This window comes from Scyliorhinus torazame, chromosome 1, assembly GCF_047496885.1.
Source record: "Scyliorhinus torazame isolate Kashiwa2021f chromosome 1, sScyTor2.1, whole genome shotgun sequence".
Classification (NCBI taxonomy): Eukaryota; Metazoa; Chordata; class Chondrichthyes; order Carcharhiniformes; family Scyliorhinidae; genus Scyliorhinus; species Scyliorhinus torazame.
Genome location: NC_092707.1, coordinates 312,123,820 through 312,145,258, shown reverse-complemented (window position 1 = coordinate 312,145,258; position 21,439 = coordinate 312,123,820). Strand labels below are relative to the sequence as shown.

General features: G+C 46.6%; 1 protein-coding gene across 1 annotated transcript in view; it reads right to left on the bottom strand.

The window, feature by feature from the left end:
* LOC140423905 (EGF-containing fibulin-like extracellular matrix protein 1) overlaps positions 1-21,088 on the bottom strand; it is a 158,961-nt gene extending 137,873 nt beyond the window's left edge. The window contains exons 1-4 of the mRNA XM_072507822.1: positions 20,915-21,088; positions 20,252-20,339; positions 19,849-19,897; positions 15,102-15,347 (exon numbers count right to left, since the gene is read on the bottom strand). Of these exons, the coding sequence (XP_072363923.1) occupies positions 15,102-15,347; positions 19,849-19,897; positions 20,252-20,332 (376 nt within the window). The 5' untranslated portion in view covers positions 20,333-20,339; positions 20,915-21,088. The remainder of the gene's footprint in view (positions 1-15,101; positions 15,348-19,848; positions 19,898-20,251; positions 20,340-20,914) is intronic.
* Positions 21,089-21,439: the final 351 nt, after the last annotated feature.

Genomic DNA, 21,439 nt, shown 5'->3' with positions numbered 1-21,439 from the left:
GGTGCTGAATGGGAGACAACAAAGCCATACATGAGGCTCTCGGCTGGAGATAAGCTAAAGTAGGAAGTCAGGCAGCTCAAGGTATAGAGGTCAAAGTAAAGGGTCATTGAGTGTTTAAGTCCTTTTCGTAGCCGTGTATTCGTCAGTAGATAAATCCCAAGATCGCGTTGGCCGACGAGGTGGAGAATCCAGTTTCACGCATGAAATCAGGACCAGCGGCAGTTCCGCGATTCTCCGCCCCCCCCCCCCCCCCCGAAAAGCGGCGTACCAAGTATCCACCACCCGAGGCCATTGTCTGAGGCCTGCCCTGCTATTCTCTGTTCCCGATTGGCCGAATTCCCGACGGCGTGGATCTAAACTGGTCCTGATGTTCGGGAAACACGCGAGGCGGCTGCGGACTACGTCCACGGCTGCCACAGTTGGGGGTGGGCTGATCGGAGGACAGGGCGGGCCTCATTCTCGAGCGGCCGTTCGGGGGCACTATTTCCGGGGTCCAGGTCCGCAGGGGTCTTTGTTGGTGGGGGGGTGAGCAGAATGCTCAGATCACCTCCGTATTTGGGGGGGGGGGGGGGGGGGGGGGAAGAGAGAGAGGGGGAAGGGGTGAACCCAGAATATCTGGGGGGTGGGGGCTTTATTGTGCTGCGGGGGTGGATGGTGGCCAGACCTTGCTTCTGGGCAGCCCGCTCAAAATGGCGGCCTGATTGTGAATCCCTCGCATGCCTAAAGATTGGGAATTGCTTAAATGTGATTAGCGTCTTGGACCCATTATGCTCCTCCCTTCTGCGACACTCCACCCCTCTCAGGCAGAAGTATCGTGAGTTCAAATTACTAAAAGTATTTACAAATGACTGCCGAGGAGGAATGGGAATCGGCTTGGTATCAGTCTGTGTTCCCTGGGATAATCGTGGGCAAAGTCCATGGTTTCCAACACCCTCTTTAAAATATGGGGAGGGATTCTCCGTTGCCTCGCGGCGACATCGTAATCCGAGCTGCTTACATTGCTTGAGTGCTGCCTCACTGGAGAGTAAGAGGGAATCAGGAGAGCTCACCCCAACCAGAGGACACCTGCACCATGGCCTGCAGAGCCCTCCCTGGTTCTCTGCCCCTCTCAGGGCAGAGGCCTCAGTTGTGACCCCACCCCTCTTGATCACCAGCTGTCTCCTTCTGGTGGGACTGGCAGCACTGACTGTGTCTGCCACCACCTCCTAGGTGGTGTTCATGAGGGCAGGTTTCAATGTGTGGTCCAACCTGGGGAAGAGGGTGTCCCTCTGCTCCTCACTGGCATCGAGCTGGTCCACCTCACACTCCCGACCTCAGGGAGCTTGTCTTCTGTGAGCCATCTTGGTGGCTGCAGTGTGTGTGTGGTACGTAGAGCACTTAAAACAGCTCCAGCTGCCAGGCTCTTTCACGTCATCTCCATCCCCAGCAGTTAGAACACCCACTGGGATGGGAATTGTGCTGATAGTGCGCTGGCAGAGAGCTGACCCATTTGCATGTCCTGACTCTCTTATCGAAAAGCACGCCCAACAGAAACACGAACTGCAAGCAATTCCGTCCCGGCGTCAACACTTAGGGCAGGATTCTGCATTTGGGAGACTTATGTTCTCGCGCCAGAGCTGAATTGCACCTGATTTGCGCTCACGGAAGCAAGTCACAATCCTTAGAGGTTGACCCCCCGCCTTCAACACAATTCTACAGCCCCTCCTCCAGAAGTTTCTGCATCACCCCTGGGGTTGGGGGGGGGGGGGGGGCTACAATGTGGCCAGACATGTTGATTATGAGCCTGTAAATCCTTCCAATATGACAGGTGATAAGAGTGAGAATTTGCTGCAGAAGGCAACAGCAAATCACTGCAGTACCTTGCCAAGCATAATCGTGGGCAAAGTCCATGGTTTCCAACACCCTCTTTAAGATAGGGGGAGGGATTCTCCGTTGCCTGGCGGTGACATCGTAATCGGCGATCGGGTGGAGAATCAATTCTGATGCCCAAATCGGGGCTGGCGCCGGTTTGACGCCGGTCAGCCATGCTCTGCCCCCTCCGAAATGGCATCACTGCATAGCGCGCCGCATGCTGTTGAAACAGCGTCGCCGCATCATCGGCAGACCCTCCTGCGATACCCTGCGGGACATGTATGGTCTCAGCGGTTGGGAACCCGGTGTGGTGGCTGCGGACTGTGCCCAGCGCCGCCACATTCGGCCGGGATCTGTGCCACTGGCCCGGGGGGCTTCCGCGAAGGCTCGGGGAACTGGCGGGAGTGGCCTGTGGGGTTGCGGATGTCGGGTCGCGTCCGCACATAGCCCGGCGCCATGTTGTAGGCGCAACCACTGCAAGTCATCGCCGTGCGCATGGCCAGGGATTTGGCCATTCTCCGGCCATTTTCAGCGCGGGAGCTTCACCTGGTGCTGCTGCTAGCCCCTCACCGGTCTCAGAATTGGTACAGGGTCGGTGCCGATTTTTTTCGTCGTAAAACGCCTGCGAATTCTCCATTTGAGCTGGCACCTAGCCGCTGAAGGGGAGAATCTAGCCCATGGTACCTGGAGGAGGTGTGTACTGAGCCGATTCTGCTCAGACTAACAGTCTGGCTTTCTATAGCGTGCATGTTGGAAGCAAAAGCTTGTTAGCACATCCAATCTTGCATTTTGTTCCTCGTGTATTATAATTGGGTTAAGATAACAGTTTAAAAATGTTTTTTTGCTGTGGCTACATTATCTATCTTTCAAGGCTTAAACGATATGAATACACAAATAATATACAGATTTGATTTGACAGTTGTTTGTGTTCTATCCAGGACTTTGTGCATCTACCAGTGAGTGTCTGGAAGGGAAAAGGAGATTTCCATAAAATATATTTGCTCCGAATACTTTAAGAATGCATGTTGCTGCTCCCCTTTCGCAGGTGAAACATATGGATGGTAAACGCCAAATATTAAATGAATATGTGAGTTATTCATCAACAAAGCAAACCAAAGAGCTTACCTTGATGGGAGTCTCAAAATGATAAATACTCAACGTATGTGCCATAATCTAGTCCTGTCCCACAAGCATTTCAATTATTTTAACACGTGCGATGTTGAAATGATTACTGTACATGTGACTTGTACGCCAGTGACCTTGTTTATCTGGCTAATTTGACTGTGATAAATGTGGTTGTACAAACAAGCTCTGACTGTGTAATACGCATGGGAGATTCCATTAATCTCCATATAAAATATCTCCAGATTTCTCAATGATGTCAGTATTAAAGTGTCCTTAGAGTACAATTTTGATCACGCAATGGTTCTTGAACTACAATTCTTGTATAAAAAAACACCCAGCTAAAGAACTGAGTCTGTTGGACTGGAAAAAAAAAAACGGCCATCTGCAGGAATTTATCTATTAACTAACTGAAGGTCACTTAAAAAAAATATATAAAACAAACTAAAATCTATAAGTGATCGTTTTTAACCTGACTGTTTTACTTTAATAGGAACAGGAGGTGGCCATTTATTCCATTGAACCTTCTCTGCCCTCAAAGAACATGATTTATTTTAGTAACATAAAAATACTTCACGTGCCTTTAAGAATACTAATGGGCTGGACTCTCTGCCGCCCTCCTGCGGTCCTGGAGTTCCTGATGGAGCAAAGAATCCAGCGTCGGGGAAAAGACACTCCGGTCGTTTCCAATGCTCTGGTCACCCGCTGAAATCGGGATCGAGGTGTGCCAGCGGGAGGATGCTAGCGGCCTCTGAGGGGGGGGGGGGGGGGGGTCTTTATGGGGTCTCTGGTGGAGGGGTGGGGTTGGGTCAACCCGTACTGGGGGGGGGGGGGGGTGACCTAACGATCCCGGGGGTGACAAAGGGGGGGGGGGAAGTTGAGAAAGCTGCGGGACCTTTTCTTTCAGGCTTCCCGCTCAAATTGGCAGCCCAATAGCCACGTTCCATAGGGAATCCCTTGCAATCTTCGGCATGCAAAAATTTGCATGGCCAAGGACTGGGAATCGCTTCTTGATTTGCGCTCCCAGCATGAGCGCAAATCGGGTGCAATTCAACTCCCGCGGGAGAATGTGGGGTGGGATTCTCCATTACCCGACCCTGATATCTTAATCGTCGGTTGGTCAGAGAATCCCTGTTTCCGACTGAATCGGGGGCGGTGCCTGTTTTCGGATGCTCTGCTCCCTTCAAAACAGTGTCATCGAGGAGTATGCTGGACATTGTTGGGACAGCCTCAGGACGTTATCTGAAGGCCATCCCCCGATGCTCTGTCCCCGATGGGTCGAGTTCTCGCTGCTGCGGGGCACGTGTGCTCACGTGCTCTCAGTTTTCGTGAACCCGGACTGTGTCCAGCGCCGCCAGGCGAGGGCTAGGGGGACTGGTGGGGGTGGACCGGGGAGGTCCAGGGGGGCACTATCTGGCGGGTCGGGTCCATACGTGGCCAGCACCATGTTGTACGGCGCGACCGCTGCAGGTCATGGACCCAGCAATTCTCCAGGCGTTTATATCTGGAAGGCCGTGCATTTTAACGTGGTGTGGCTACTAGCCCCACACCGGTCGGAGGATCAGTGCTGGGGCCTCGCCGACTTTCTCGTCGTAAAACTAGACACTTCCTCCGGACATAGCCTCAAAATCGGAGAATCCAGCCCATAGTCTCCCAAACAGAGAATCCTGCTCAACATGTTATTAATCGACAATATCCATTTCATTATGATTTCCATTTTTTTGGACATTATTCCAGGAATATCTATTGCCACTTTAACAGTGACAATTTTATTCCACCTTTTGTAACATATTCTCATCACCAGCCGTTTTGTACTGCATCAATGGGTGCAATTTCCCCACCACATCCCACTGGAATTGGGACAGGACGGAAAACGGCTCGTTACGCCTGACGAGATGTCGTGATCTGGATCACCCCCATAATGGACAAGATCCAGACTTGCAGAGTTAAGACTTAACTCATCCAGGAATCTTGGCACTGCCAGCCTGGCAGTGGTACCTGGGCACCTTGACAGTGCCATGCCAGGATGCACGGTGACACTGCTAGGCTGGCAGGGGCATAGAGTGCCAGGCTGGCAGTACCAAGATGGCATTTTACCCACACCGGGGATTGGGCCCAGGGGTGCCCTGCTCAGATGAGGTGGGGGCGGGGGCTCGCGGATCCCCCTACATGTGAGTTAGGGCATTGGGAAGGTCTGCAGGTCATGTTGGGGGCGGGGGGCAGCAGTCGAGAGTTCGGGTGATTCCCCGTCAGGCCCCAGAGTTTCCAATCCCATCCAGAACGGACTCTTTTTTTTTTTTTCGTTAGATCATGCCCGTAGAGTATCACCAATAAAACCCATCCTTAAAATCAAAAGTCAAAAAGATTAAGAATAACTCCAAGATACTATTTTTTTAAATGTCCATTCAGTTGATTGATAGGCGCATATTTCCACTTAACTGGTGCACACACCTTCATGGATAACAGCTGTAAAGGTTGTTCAGCCTGACAATTAGAAGGAACCGAGTTAACATAGCAAGTATCCAGTACAGTAAATGTATTGCTGTTGATGAGGATTTAGTTACCTGATATTTTCCGTCTCATTGGCGGGTAATTCCCCGCCCTTCCACGGCTAATCCGGTGAGCCAGCCAAATATCCATTGACTCCAGCGGCACCTATAAATCCCACCAGTGTGCAGGACCGCAAGATCCTGCCGTAGAACACTTTCAACTTCATCCACTTTAATACCTTTGCATTAGCAACAGTAAGGTTAATATTATCTGAGAAATTATTTCTCCCTTCCAATGTCCTGTCCTAATCCTATTATCACCAATTTGGATTTGGCATGGCCACTACATTTGGGATTTTGCTGGCTTTGTGGAGTATTTCCAGAATTCTGCATTTGCAGCACTTTGGAGAGTTGTTTGCTATTGCCTTGGTGTATTTGACTGGATTTGGAACTGTACTGCATGAAACAAATTATCATTAAACGGCTCCCCACAAAAGAACGTTGATGACAAGCCAGATTTTTTTTCAAGATCACTCTATTTGAGGTGTGGTTGACAACTGATCCTATGACTCTTTTTCCATTAATGCAAGGATTCCGCAGAGCTCAATTCTCTTTCCCACTCAATTCCTTCACAGAGAACTGTAGAAATTATAGTTGAGAAGAAGACCATTTAAACCATCAGTAAAATGATAGTGCTAACAGTTGAACTAGATTTCTCTGTTCTGACCCCATTTTCCTACCCTTCCCAAGTATTCTTCAATGTTGCATCATCTTGTTTCATTATAAATTCTGGTCTGCTGAATACTTCTTTGAGTTCTGTGACATAAGCCACTACTGTAAGATCTTGGATTGTGGTACTTCTATCGGAGTTGATGTTGGGAGGGTGGTGGTTAGGAAACAATGGGCTGGATGCTCCGATTCTGGGGCTATGTCCCCACGACGGCGTGCGAATGGCAGAAAAAATGGTGTAAAACGGCCACCGATTCCCCGTTTTGCTGGGGGCTGGCATGCCGGCAGCATACTGCACCCGGCTCTAGCTGCCGATACGGCCCGGAGAATTGCCGGGTCAGTTGCCGCGCACGTGCACGGTGACAGCCTGCAGCGGCCGCGCTGTGCTACATGGCGGAGGCCGTTCGCGGACCTGTCCCGCAAAATAATTTCACCCCCTCCCGTTGGCTGGCTTGTGCGCCCCGGACCACCCCCCCCCCCCCCACAGTGCCCCCAGCCCTGATAAAGTCCTCCCCTGCCCGCAGATCAGCCCTCCCACGACTGTGGTGCCGCTGGACTGAGTCCGCAGCCGCCCCGCTGAGTTCCTGACGGATGAAACCATACGCAACCAACCCTGTCGGGAACTCGGCCGGTCGGGGGCGGAGCATCAAGAAGAGGGGGCTCAGGCAATGTCCTGAGGCCATCGATACGTGGCGCGCCATACTCTCTGGACCTGGGCAGTGCCTCTCGGGTGCCACTTAGGCACTGCTAGTGTTCCTGGGTGGCACTGCCAGGGTGTGCGAAGGTGCCCTGGTGGCATTTTGCTCACTCCGGGGGTCCAAGGGTTCCCTCCCCGTATGAGGTGGGGTGCAGCAGGGCTCAAGGACCCCCCAAGTGAGTTGGGGCATTGGGTGCATCTGGGGTGTCGTATCAGTTGGGGAGCGGAAAGAGATTGGGACTTCATTTCCTGCACTGGCGAGTGGAACTTTGATCCAGCTCCGAACTGGACTCTCTTTTTTGTTATACCGTGCCCTCTGTAGTTTTCTGTTAACAAAATCTTTATTACCTATTGGAACTATTTGCACATGTGCAGTAAAGTATATAAGCTAGGAGCTGTCTCCATGCTTGGGTCTATACACATCACTGTTCAACACCTGGGTCTGGAACATATTCCTTCTTGCATCACTGCGTAGATGAAACTGTACTCAGTCCCACATTGACCTTCTTGTGCCAGGCCCTTATACTACATCTCCCCCCCCCCCCTGGTCTTTATCCAATGTATTTGGAAATATACTAGTTTACTTCATGTCATACGGTGTTATCAGTCCAATACAGTACGTTGTTGCTGCATTATTACTATTACTACCCCCGCACTGTTACCACCTTATCACTACCACCATTTCCCCCATTAGATTCCTCGGATATAAAGGTTCAGGTGGTCTGCAGGCCTCATAACCGTTCCCTATCACATTTGCAGTTCTGGTAGGCTGTGTGGTTAATGGTTCTTCTGGTTGGTCTGGAGATTGAGCTGGCATCTGGGTATTTTATTCTTTTCTTCCATTTCTTCACTTGATGGGTTTCAGCTGTGGCATAGATCAGTGGTTGTGGCTAATCCAACTTGTTTCTTATAGGGGCGGGTGAACATTATGTTTATCTCCTTGATGCCATTGTTTTTTCCGACAACATGTGATGTCCTCTGTGGCTGAGGAAAAGTGCTCCTGTGGCGAGAAGAAGGTTTTGTGGTACATTCACCTCTGCTACTCATTGTCCACCATGGACAGCTGCAACCAGGTTCCCACACCTCTTGCGGCTTTGGCACGCCAGCGGGGAGTTGCGATGGATGTACAGTGCTTGCTGTGTTAACCTGCTGTACCATCGTCGGGGCAGGAGATAGAGGCTTTTCAGAGTGCTGATCGCTCTCTTTCATCCCTTCCACAGGAGCGGTCATGATTATCTCCTGGGTGATTGGCTAGTCTGACCTTGAGGGTCTTCCAGGACCTGGAACAAGAATGGACAAACCTGCTCCGCAAAGACGGAAGATGGTTCAGAGCTGAAGTCCCAGCAAGGATACTCTTTGTTTGCATTCTTGGGAATGTGCAGTTCCGTTTCGCTAAAGACGGTAGTTGTCTTGACATCATCTGCATTGTCTTGACATCATCTGCATCCTTGAGAAGGTCCAAGGCTCTGCAGGCATCCCTGCTCAGGAGACAGAAAAGCTAGTAATGGATGATACATTAGTTCCCACCATACCGGTGGTTCCAGGATCATAGCAATGTCTGGAAATCGGGATCCTCCAAAGAAGCATGTCTTGTGTCTTCTGGGTTTGTAGTCTCGACCTTAGAATCATAGAATCCCCATAGTGCAGGAGGCCATTCAGCCCATTGCGTCTGCACCAACCCTCCGAAAGAGCACCCCACCCAGGTCCAGACTCTTTCCCCACCCTAACTTTGTAATCTAACCTGCATATCCTTGGACACTAAGGGGCAATTTATCATGGCCAATCCACCTAACACATCTTTGGACTGTGGGGGGAGGGGGGGGAAACAGGAGCACCCAGAGGAAACCCATGCAGACACTGGGAGAATATGCAACCTCCGCACAGTCATCCAAGGCCAAAATTGAACCCACATCCCTGGTGCTGTGAAGCTGCAGTGCTAACTGCTGTGCCATCATGCCGACATTGTGGATCATCTTCGGGCCTTCCATTTGTTTCATGGCTCTTGCCTTGCATAGTTTGCCATAGTGTCCAATTCTGTTTCATTGGGACATTGGGTTGCAGTTGCAGGACATCGATCTCACCAGTGACGGCGCTTTGCTCCACAGCACTGGCTGGTTCAGGAATTGCATTTCTTGACTTAGAATGTCTTTGTGTCTTGTGACCTGACAAACTGGACTGAAGGCTGACCATTTTATATTCGCTCCCCTTAAAATTGCCCTGTATTCTCCGAGGTCTGACTACCGATGGGCCACCTAGGCTGGTGAGTGGGCCGCATGGGTGTCCCTCCTTCATCTCAATGGGTTACAAGATTCAAATTGGGCTTGTTCACTAACCGTGACCCTATGAATAAGATTAAATATATTTAATAAATGCTGAATATTTCATAACTAGTTGTAGAAAATGCTTAAGCATTTACATATTAATAGAACTATCAACTTCAAATGGTAAAATCTAAATAAATATATACACTTCGGAAGCAGAGAGAGCGCATGGCTCGCAGTCAATGTTGTGTGCAATCAGCTTGCATCTCACCTCATGTGCCCTTGCTTTATGTGCAAATCACTTCAGACACACTAGTAGGGGAAAAAACCTACATGGATGGAGATCAGTGGAATGTGGCAACTCTCACGTGGGCAACAGTCAACAAAATGTCTCCTGCGCCACACCCAGAACCTAAATGAGCCGCATTTGACCGGGGCTGCAGGTTTCCCATCACTGGTTCGGACTGTCTAACTATCTGGATTGCCGTTTCCAGGGTTCGATCTTCCCATAACAAACATTTCTGGCACTGTACAGAGATTCTGGGGGCAATGTTTGCATTGTCACTGTGGTAGGGCAGGGCCGGAACGGCTGGCTCCACAGAGATCAGGGCACCATCTTTAAAGGGCACCTTGTTTTGCATTTAAAATGTACTTGCCCCACATCCCCACGGATGAACCCCCACAAGCATCGGAGTGATGTCCCTCACCATGGAAGTATTGGGGGAATCCTACCCCCCTCCCCCCCGGCTGTCACGTTGTGCCAGGAGACAGTGCCCAGGCATGTCCCTCTTCCCCCAGTGCCTGAGTCTGACAAACTGCAGCCGCACATACTCATTACACTCCCCACACACACACTTATCCCAGCCAACAACATGGCACTGGTTGTGCTGGAGCGCGCCCATAAAGCTGATGGGTCTGCTGGGGCCAGAGGTCACCCAGGGGGCTGCCCTGGGGGAACACCTATATGACTCATGGCACTTGGTTCAAAATGAGCTGTTCGCGATGTGCTCAGCTGCATGGTTGCCTTGCTGGCTGTGGCAATAGTGTTCCATGCCCGTCCATCCTGACTCCACAGCCCACCTCCTGGTCACCCCCACTACTCCCTCCAGCCCTGGCAGAAGCCCCCTGGCCAGCAGCACAACTGTCAGCAAACTATGGCGATGTTGAACATCTTCCGTACGCCCTCTCTCTCCCTCAGCAGCGGCCACGCGGTTTCACGATTTTTGAAAGCACAAGGAACCACGCCATCGGGAACTCGGCCCAACGGAGGCAGAGAATCGCGGAGGTCTCGAAGAATACCGGGTCGGGCCCACTAATGATATTCAAACGGTGTCTACTGTATGTGATTTGTGGAACGCATTGACACCGCTGTCGAGGTGCTGAGCATTGCGATTTGGCGTCAAATCGGCACCTGCCGCAATTTAGGTTTCGGAACCGATTCTCCACCGAATCGTCTTTCCCGATTTTCGCCGTCGTCTAACTGAGAATCTCACCCCATGTCTTTGCAGGGAGAAAAATTTCAGACAAGTGTTTTTGAAACCACCTAAAGAGGCAAGTGATGTGGAAGGGAAACCGTGGAAACAAAACAAATGGGTTTATCGATTGAATGATGCATCGAGGGTATGGTATTTGTCGATTAGATCGTCTTGTTGAAAGCAGGTTGTACGCAATTGATAGCAGATCCAGCAATGATTGACAAGTGCCACAAAGGGAAATTCTCCGGCATCTTTATGATGCATGTTGATGATTTTGTATGGGGACGTTCTGTGGAATTTGAGCAATTTGTTCTAAATAAGATTTAAAAGGGAATTTAAGATTGGACGTCAGGATTTGGGGACCTTTTAAATGTGTAGGTTGCACAATAAGCATACTAGGTCTGGGGTAACTTTGAATCCACGATCTTATCTAGTGAGAGTTACTTCTATACCTCGTAATTGTGTTAGGTCATCACAGAAAGATGATGTTAAGAAACAGAGAAGTTAAGAAGCTTGATTGGGCCGTTGAATTAGCTGGAAAATCGAATTAGACCAGCTAGTTCAATAAATTGGAACCAAATACTATGCTGAAACATGCTATAGTTCAGTTGAGGATGTCTGAAGGACAAATAAAACATTAAAAATTTAAATACAGAGTAATGTGTACTCAAATTTCTGGACCTGAGATTAAACATTTTTAGTGATACTTCTCATTCCAATCTTCTATGTAGATATTTAAGTACAGCTGGTTTTAGAATATTCTTGGTGGGGAGAAATAGAAAATATTGTCACTGGTCTGGGAAGGTAAGAAAGTAAACCGGGTGGTTGAAACACTGGCTCTTGTGGAAGCAATAGATATGGGGACAGATTTTCCGATTCTGAGGCTAAGTGCAGAGGATCTGTGGCGTTTTACGAGGAAGAAACTCGGCGGTGCCCCCTCGCCGATGTTGCGACTGGTGAGGGGCGAGCAGTCGCATCACGTAAAACGCCTGGCCTCCACAAAATAAACGGCCGGAGAATTGCCGTGCGCGGACCTCTCTTACCTGATAGGGCATGCCCTCGCCGAAGCACACCCCCCCCCCCCCCCCCACCCCCCGGGCCAGCAGCACAGCTCCCGCCCGGCTGTGGCGGCGGATATAGTCTGCAGCTGCCACGCCAGGTTCCCACATGCTTGGCATCACACGTCCCCTGCACCATCGTGAACTCGGCCCATCAGGGGAGGGCCTTCAGGTGATGTCGAGGCTGTCCCAACGGCTTGCGGCGTGCGCCATGATGACGTTGTTTTGGAGGAGGCGGAGCATTAGAAAGCTGGGTAAAACAGGCGCCGCCCCCAAAATCCGGCGTAAAAAGGGATTCTCCGCCCGAGAGCCAAATACAAAATAGGCGTTGGGAAACGGAGAATCCCACCCATTGGGTTTTACTTGTCAAATAGTTTAAAGGGAATTCTATACAAAGGGTGTTCTGAGAATAGTTTGCCCATTGAATGTTACATAAATAACTGTTACCTGTGGTATTTGACACAAATTGAGAAAAGGCTGAGGATTGACTTTACTCGTATCAAAAAGAGATGTTAAAAAGAAAAGAAACCCCCAAGCTAAAATGGGTTCAGGCAAGTCCGGATCTGAGCCGGGCGCAACGGGGTCACTGAGTCCCACCCAATGACACAGGAGTCTCACCACTGTTTTATAAATGTTTAACGTCACTGTGGTGATGTGCATCACTGTAAATACATGTAAGCTAGACAGACACTAGAGGGAGCACCAGAAACATCACACACACACTCAACCAATAGATAAGTTAGATGGGAGGCGACCAATGGACATTCACGATACACAAGGAGGTGACACGACCACAGGGGGGCATTACACCAACCCATACATAAAGGACACCACACACTTGATCACCGCCTTCGGCCAGTGGAGACAGGGAGCATCAACAAAAAACAGACCAGACTCCAGATGGGGAGCAACCAAACGCCGACTCTGATTCACGTAAGCCAGACTTTACTCCAGACAGGCAGTGTCGCAACCTCAGTGATGGCACGCTCAGGGTGACAGCAGATGCCACAATGACAGGAGATGGATCACATGACAATCACACTGGGTCAGCAATAACAAGCAGCAGCTACAGTCCAAGAGGAATACACCAATTTTCACCACAGCTATGTCCACACATTTGTTCCATACCGACAGTGCGGCCAATGACAGCTCATGCAGGACAAACCCAGTATTCAAGCCTGCAGCAGCCAGCAGTCTATGCAGCATATTCTCAAACAGGCCAGCACTACGGATTGCCCACTAATGGAATCAAGACCGAAGGAGGACTACCGCCAATGCAATCTGCACTACAGACTGGATGCCTTAGTTACTGCCCAGGATTTGCTGCACCACAGCCTGGCCAGACAGCAAATTCCTATCAGATGCAAGGTTCTAGTTTCACACCATCACCAGACATTGATGCTAGCAGCAATTCTGTCTCCAAATCGATATACTTCAATGCTTCTCAGCAGAATCACCCTTCCAGCACAGCATGTGGCCAGAACCAGTATGCACAGTCTCATCCGACTTCAACATCTGGCACATCCATGACCTCGAATGATACTGTTGATGGTACCTCTTCAATGTCAACGACCTATCAGCTACAAGATGCCATCCGACAGCACCACCACAAACATAAAAAGACTCCAAATCGGACAGCGCAGTGATTCGACCACTTCTTGGTTCCTGTTGATGGCGTTCATAACCAAGAGAGACATTTGACCATGATGTTTGATGGTTTATGGACTCACCTGAATGATTTGGACTTATTGTTTAACCACCGTTCCCATGACTTGTATATACCTTACCTTCTCTACCTGTTCTTTGTTCAGTTTTTCTTAAAGTGTACAGAAAATATGAACATATAAAAAGGGGAGGATGTGGTGATGTGCATCACTGTAAATACATGTAAGCTAGACAGACACTAGAGGGAGCACCAGAAACATCACACACACACACTCAACCAATAGATAAGTTAGATGGGAGGCGACCAATGGACATTCACGATACACGAGGAGGTGACACGACCACAGGGGGGCATTACACCAACCCATACATAAAGAACACCACACACATGATCACCCCCTTCGGCCAGTGGAGACAGTCAGTGAGGAGAGGCACAGGGTTGATTCATTATCACACCCACCACGTGGAAGACAGCAGCTGGTTAGTCAGTTTAGGTAGCTACAATAGGATTAGCAGTAGTGTCGAACTCAAGTTATAAAAGTGTACATAGTGTAAATAAATGAGTTGAAATTATTTACACGTCTCGACCTTCCTTGACAAATGCAACACAAGGAAGCCGCTTATGTTACAAAGGAAACATAACAAAACAGTCACCTCCATGCATTTTACTCTATGCCTCTATTTATAAAACCAGGAATCCTATGTGCTATTTTTAACAGTCACCTCAACCTCTCATCCACTTTCAAACATTCCTGATGATACGGAAGGAGAGTTTTTTTTCGTATTTTTAAGTGGTCGAGCACCCTGAAGTTTCAATGTAGCTTCAGGACTGTTTTGAATAAAAAAGATCTTCCTTCAATTTCTTTTCTGTTTTTCATTTTTCTACTTCTTTTATTTTGTGCTTCAAAAGCAGTGTTGATCTGTTTTACTTTATCTTTTGCCACTGATCTTTCATTAGCTAAAAGGTGGGAATCTGAATTTAAAAGCACCTTTTCTCATAAGGCGGGGTTTTCCCCTTTATTTTTCCAGATTCTCTTCAGGCCTAACTGTAGCCAACGTATTGTGTGGCCCCCTCCCGGCCTCCACCAGTGCTGCACTCGATCAGATGCTCCAAGCTGAGTGAATGGTTCTCTCAATGACCCTCCTACCTTCCAGTTTCTGCTCAACGCTTTTCGCCATTGACATGTCCAAAGATTAGAAATCAGTTGCACAGTGGCTGTAGGTTCAAACCATACTTTGCCTCAGAAGCATCAACAGGATTTCTTATTGCCTCAGAAGCATCAACAGGATTTCTTATTGATCAACTGCGCTGTTTGTTTATAGTGCTACGTGGAACTAATCACTACATTAATGCATGCAATGCTTCAATATTGTTTGGAAAACAGAAGAAATATTTGGAAGGATGTGAAAAATGACACTGACTGACTTCCCCACTTGAATTCCTCATTGTGCTGGAGACAGACAGGTCATCAAATGCTCTGAATTTCCTGATTGGCAAGAGAGAATATGAAGCGACAGGATGCCTCCCAAACCAACATGAAACAGAATGAGAGGAGAAAAACTCAATAAAAATAAGTCACTCCACTGACAGTCGTAGTTTTGTATTGCAATAATGAATCTTTTTGCAACAGAGGGAAAGGATTTAAATTATTACACAACTCAACTGAAAATGTTTGAAGCAAGTGCAAGCAAAATAACCATTAATCTTTCCACAAGCTCATAAGTGCAATCAAATTGCTAAACTGCAGTCTTACCTTTGCACTGGTTTTGTTCATTAAGTGTAAATCCATGTGGACATCGACGCTGTGGGAAGCGAGGGAGAATTGGATTTGACCGTCGAGTGGGAACAGGCACATGAACAGGAACCAAAGGAGGAGCCGTTGTCATATTATTCAGGAAAACGACAGCTGTTTTAGGCAGGCATAAGTATCCTCCATAATGATTTATACATTTCATTTCTCCTTTGCAAGCATCTGGGATGGTCTCACATTCATCAATATCTGATAACAAACAAAAGCATAGCCTGTTAGTTAGGGTTCGTCCTTCATGTTTAGGTGTGAAAGCAATTTTCCCACAAAGTTGCTTGAAATGTCAGCTGATTACATCGCAGCTAAGGCAACAGGGGAGCTAGAACCGGAGTGTATAACGAGCCAACAGTGGCAGGAATTCTCCGGCTGTTGCGATCCACTTTTCCCGCCAGCAGCGCACCTCCGCTCGTGGGTTTCTCAGCCGTGTGGGCTGGATTCAATGGGAAATCCCATTGACAAGCAGCGTGAAGACAGAATTACGTCACCAGCGAACGGCACGCCGCCGAGAAATACGCGGGTAAGGAACCGGAGAATTCAGCCCAGTGCCCCTCCTTAGCCAATGAGATTAAAGGGTTAAGAAATAAACAACGGAGGGTTTGAGAAAGCCGGTTAATAAAAGTCAAATCAGAGAGAGAAAGAGAAATAAAAATGTAGAAACATTAAGCATTCATGGTAGAGATGGAGGCTACTATGCCTGTGCTGGCTGAAAAGGTTATCCAGTCTAGTCTCACTTTTCACGTCTCGATCCGTATTGGCGTACTCTACGGAATTCTAATTGCACATTCAAGAATTATTTTTATCCAATGAGGGTTGCTGCCTGACCAGGCTTTAACGCAGATAGCTCGAGGCCACCAGCACCCTCTGGGTAAAAACATTTTCTACTCTCCTCTAATCCTCCTGCCAGTTACTTTAAAACAATGCCCTTTGGCTATTGACCTCTCTGCTCATGGAAATAGGTTCTCTCTATATCCACTCCATCGAGGCCCCTCATAATTTCATGCACCTGACTTAAATCTCTCCTTAGCCTGTGTCGTTCCAATGAAAACAAACCCAGCCTAGCCAATATTTCCCCATAGCTAAAGATTCTCCATCCTTGGCAGCATCCTTGTAATTCTCCTTTGACCTCTCTCTACTGTAATCACACAGTTCCTGCAATATGGTGATCAGAACTGTAACCTCCCTGTTCATATATTTCATACCTCGACTAATAATGAAATTATCCCATGCATTCTTAACCATTTTATCTATCTGTCCTGCTACATTCATGGATCTGTTAATATGCTCTCCAACATCCCTCTGTTCCCCTACACCTCTGTGTCGTACCAGTTATTGCATATTCCCTTGTCTTGTTTGCCTCCCCAAACGCACTACCTCCATATCTCTGCCCACCTGGCCGATCCATTGTTATCTTCCTGGAGCCTACAGATTTCTTCTTCACCATCAACCTGCTATAACCCACAAGTATCTTATGGGATGGGAACAATTAACTTCCACATGAACCTAGCAGAATATGAGCTCCCCCATTAAGAGGACAAGGGACCTCTAAACAATGTAGAGTTGGGTGATGAGTTGGATGATATAAAAAGCCGGCCAGTTAGGCACGGGCATAGCAGACCCAGATGGGATCTACCGTGTGATGTATATAATAGTTATTGTAAATAAACTAAATTTCCCTGAACTATTCACAGTGGATTCCTTCGTGGCTTTATAAATCAATCATTGTTTCTATGATCTGCAAACTCCATAATTATGACCCCTACATTTAACAGCAACTTATAATTATATAGCACCTTTAACATAATAAGATGCCCAAGGCAGTTCGCAGAAGCATTATTAAACAAAATGCGACACTGGACCACATAATGAGTTTTTAATCCAGATGCCCAAAAGCTTGATCAAAGCTGCGTTGTAGCTAGTCTTTAAGGAGGAACGCAAGGTAGAGAGGCGGAGAGCTGAGGAAAGTATTTGGGAGCTAGGGGCGAAGGCAACTGAAGGCTTGGCCACTAACGTTGGAGTGATTAAAACCAGGGGTGCTCAAGAGAGATGTCTTCCCAATGGCTGGTGGAAATTTCTGCTCGTCCATTACTGGATCTTGGATAAGCAGTCTGATAATTTTGCAACAATGGAGGAGTCATGAGAAGTGATGGTGAAATAGAGCATTCATTTGAAAACTATCAAAGAACAAAGAACAACACAGCATAGGAATAGGCCCTTCGACATTCCAAGCCTGCACCGATCACGTGTCCTATCTAGACCAACCACCTGTATCTTTCTATACCCCGTCTGTTCATGTGCCTATCCAGATAAGTCTTAAATGTCGCTAACGTATCTGCCTCAACCACCTAACTTGGCAGTGCATTCTAGGCTACCACCACCCTCTTTGTAAAAATCTTCCCCCGCACATCTCCACTGAACTTTGTCCCCTCACCTTGAACTTGTGCCCCCTTGTAATTGTAATTTCCGCCTTGGAAAAAGCCTCCAACTGTTCGCCCTATCTATACCCCGAATAATTTGACAAGCTTCTATCAGGTCACCCCTCAGCCTCCGTCTCTTTAGGGAGAACAATCCCAGTTTATTCAATCTCTCCTCATAGCTAATACCCTCCATACCAGGCAACGTCCAGGTAAACCTTTTCTATACTCTCTCCAAAGCCTCCACATCCTTCTGGTAGTGCGGTGACCAGAATTGGACACAGTAATCCAAATGTGGTCTAACCAACGTTCTATATAATTGTAACATAATTTTCGAGCTTTTATACTCGATATCCCTTCCTATGAAGGCAAGCATGCCATATGCTTTCTTCACCACCATTTCCACCTGTGCTGCCACTTTTAAGGATCTGTGGAGCTGCAGGCCCAGATTTCTCTGTGTCTCTATGCTCCTGATGGTTCTGCCATTTATTTTATAGCTCCCACCTGAACTGGATCTACCAAAATGCATCACCTCGCATTTATCCGGGTTAAATTCCATCTGCCATTTCCCTGCCCAGTTTTGCAGCCTATCTATATCCTGTTGTATTCTCTGACAATCTTCATCACTATCCGCAACTCTTGCAATCTTAGTATTATCCGCAAACTTGCTAATCAGTCCTGCTACATTTTCTTCCAAGTCATTTATATATATTACAAAGAGCAGAGGTCCCCAACTGATCTCTGTGGAACACCACTAGTTACAGACCTCCATTCGGAAAAACACCCTTCCACTGCTACCCTCTGCCTTCTATGGCCAAGCCAGTTCTGGATCCATCCAACTAGTTCACCCTGACCCCATGCGATCTAATCTTTTGCACCAGCCTGCCATGAGGGACCTTATCAAATGCTTTACTAGCCATGAGGGACCTTATCAAATGCTTTACTATCACTGTGCTTTCAGATGATGCTGCTAAGAGGCAGCAGGTAAGTGAGAAATAGGAGGAAGTGAAGGGATACATTTCATCCAGGCTGAATGATTTATCCAATTTCAAAAATGCTAAACCCCTTAATATTTCCTTTCTTGCTATGTTTATCCCATCCAATATTTCACATTTCTTCTCTTTAACAACAATATCTGTATCATCTTCCTTTTTCCAGAAGACCGGCACAAAGTATCCATTAAGAACCATGCCAATGTCTTGCACCTCCACACCCAAATTCTGCTTTCAGTCTCTAACTGGCCCTACTCTTTCCTTAGTTATCTTCTTGCTGTTAACATATTCTGAAACGTCTTTGGGTTTTCCTTGATTGTACTTGACAATATTTTCCCATGCCCTCTCCTAAAACTTTGGTTTCAGAACTTCATTATTTGTAAACCACTTTTGAGATGCCTGGTGGTCATGAAAAGTGCTATATAAATGCAAGTCTATCTTTTTCCTTTAAAGAAGAAGTGCAAGAATGGCCGGTCAACATTCCTGTTTGTAGGGATAGGGAGCAGGATCTCTACCGAATAAATGAAAATTGATTGAGAGGGGGAAAAAGCTCAGAAAGGAAAAGTAAGAAAAGAAAAAAAATTGATATTTTTACCATTTCACAAAACAATTTGTATTTGAAGGAATGAGACTTGGCACATGCTTGTTTACATTCTGGGCGAGAGAGTTTGATTGGCAGTCATCAACAGTTAGCGTGTCGCTAACAGAATAAATATGCTGTTACTCACCAGGCTTAACTGTCTGTTGCTAGTTGAATGGGCAACTAACATGCAAATGCAGTCATCTCATGAAAAACATGGGAGGGTTAAGCACAAGCTCTTGCTGGCATGCATCTAGCAACGGAGCGATATAAATCAGTCAGTAATTTGTGGCAATTTGCAATTCATGGGTATCTATCTCTGCCTCGTTATAAGTTCCTTGCCCATTAGCACATTAATAACAGAATGTGCCTTTCGGACACCATTATTCTTTTCACCAAAATCCGCCCCATTGTCGCTTATTTTTAATTGCACTGCATGAAAACATCAATTTGTTCCCAACAAGTGCACTGAATTTGTTGTTGTTCCAATTATTGTTTTATTCGGCACAGTCATTAAAAAAGATTTACAATAGCTAATTCTGACATATAACTGACATTTTATATCAGACAATGTTGAAATAATTTTGACGATATTACTGTAAAATGTAAAAATACAGAAGAACCTGAAATAGGAAATGAAATACTCAAATAAAAGTAAAGGAATGCAATGTAAAAGGAAGGGAGAAAACTTCTCAAGTTTACAGTCTCACCTCTGCATTGCTGCCGTTCAGGATCCCATTGATAACCATCTGTACACTGCTGAAAGAGCATAAAGACAAGAAGGGGTTTCAAAGAGCAGCACTGTTCTTGCATTAGTTGGAAAATTACAGTATTGTGCAACAGGAAAACTAAAATAAAGAGAATGCTACTGACTAATTCAGCAATGTTCTCCGTGACAAGCAACTGCTGTGATGTAAAAATGATGTTTCTTATAATCACAAACCGCGAAATAAATATCCCATTGCAGATAAACACACTGGAATAATTGTATACAGAATTGATCACATCACAGATTTAAGTATTTATCAATGATGAATTATTGTTAATCGAATTATAATCAAATCTTATGTAATCCTGAACAGTCAGGGTGCTCAGTTCTTGGAGACATCTTACCGTATATGTGATAGTTTCATCGATTTCCTGTGAACCTATGGTATGAAAAATCGTTGCAACCAGCAGACACCACTGCAACATCTTGTATCTGGACAATAATAACACACAACCTTTGAAATTGTTAAGCCAACTCTACAGCACCTAATTAATTTATATTTATCATTCAAAAAATACATGGTGAACATAAGAGGTTGTTTTTGCACTGTTTTATTGGAATGAGTTCAAGTTTAAACTAACAACATTTATACAAGTCTTGACAGGCATCTTGAGAAGGAAAATGGTATTTATGCTTTATAGATCTACAAACGTTTTATCTTAAATATATCAATTAATTTATTTAGAATTTAAGTATTTTCATAAACTTAATGCATGCAATATAATGGTGGTTTCAAAATATAAGGAATTCTCTTCATCTGCAGACACTTCATTTTCCATTTTCTTTATATTCACTTACATATAGGACAATTTTGCACGCATAAAAATCTATTATAATAGTTCGAACTACATCATGATACAAGGTTAGTAAGTAATCCAAAGTGAACATGAGCAATCATTAAAATAGTGAGCAGTTATGCATGCTGAAGTGCAGAATTGTCACGCACAATAAAACGTTTTATTCAACCTTGTATCTACAGAAGCGGCATATACATGTATTGACATTACCTTTAAAGAAAAGCAGGTCTTCACAACTTTAAAAAAATCCTCTGGTCAACTTTTGGCTGTTTTTTTAATATATATTATCAGTTGCCGGAAGAGCAGTGTTGAGTGTGTGAGTTGCAGTGGTGGTGAAGACGTTGTGAGGAGGTTGTGCGACAGATGTGTTGCTCCCTCTGCAGGTTCACGGGCTAAATCGCTCCCCACCCCCCCCCCCCCCCCCCCCAAACTAAGAACACAAGAGCGAACAACAAACCCTTCAGGAGCAGTTCAAGGGGAGTGTCACCACAACTGCAGCACCGTCAGGTGGTGTCCTAGTTGCTCTGCAACCATCCACCGAAGGCAAGGCGGGTCTATCAGTCAAAGCTCAGTCACAGGACAGCCGAATAAGATTGCATCGAATAGTTACATACTCGCGTGTTCTTCAGGAATGGAGCAACTGCACGTGAAGTAAAATGCTCCTCCAAATCTAAAGGTTTCATCATCCGCAGTTACTACAAAACATAAATAGCGGGGGAATAGAGCGATTTGCAG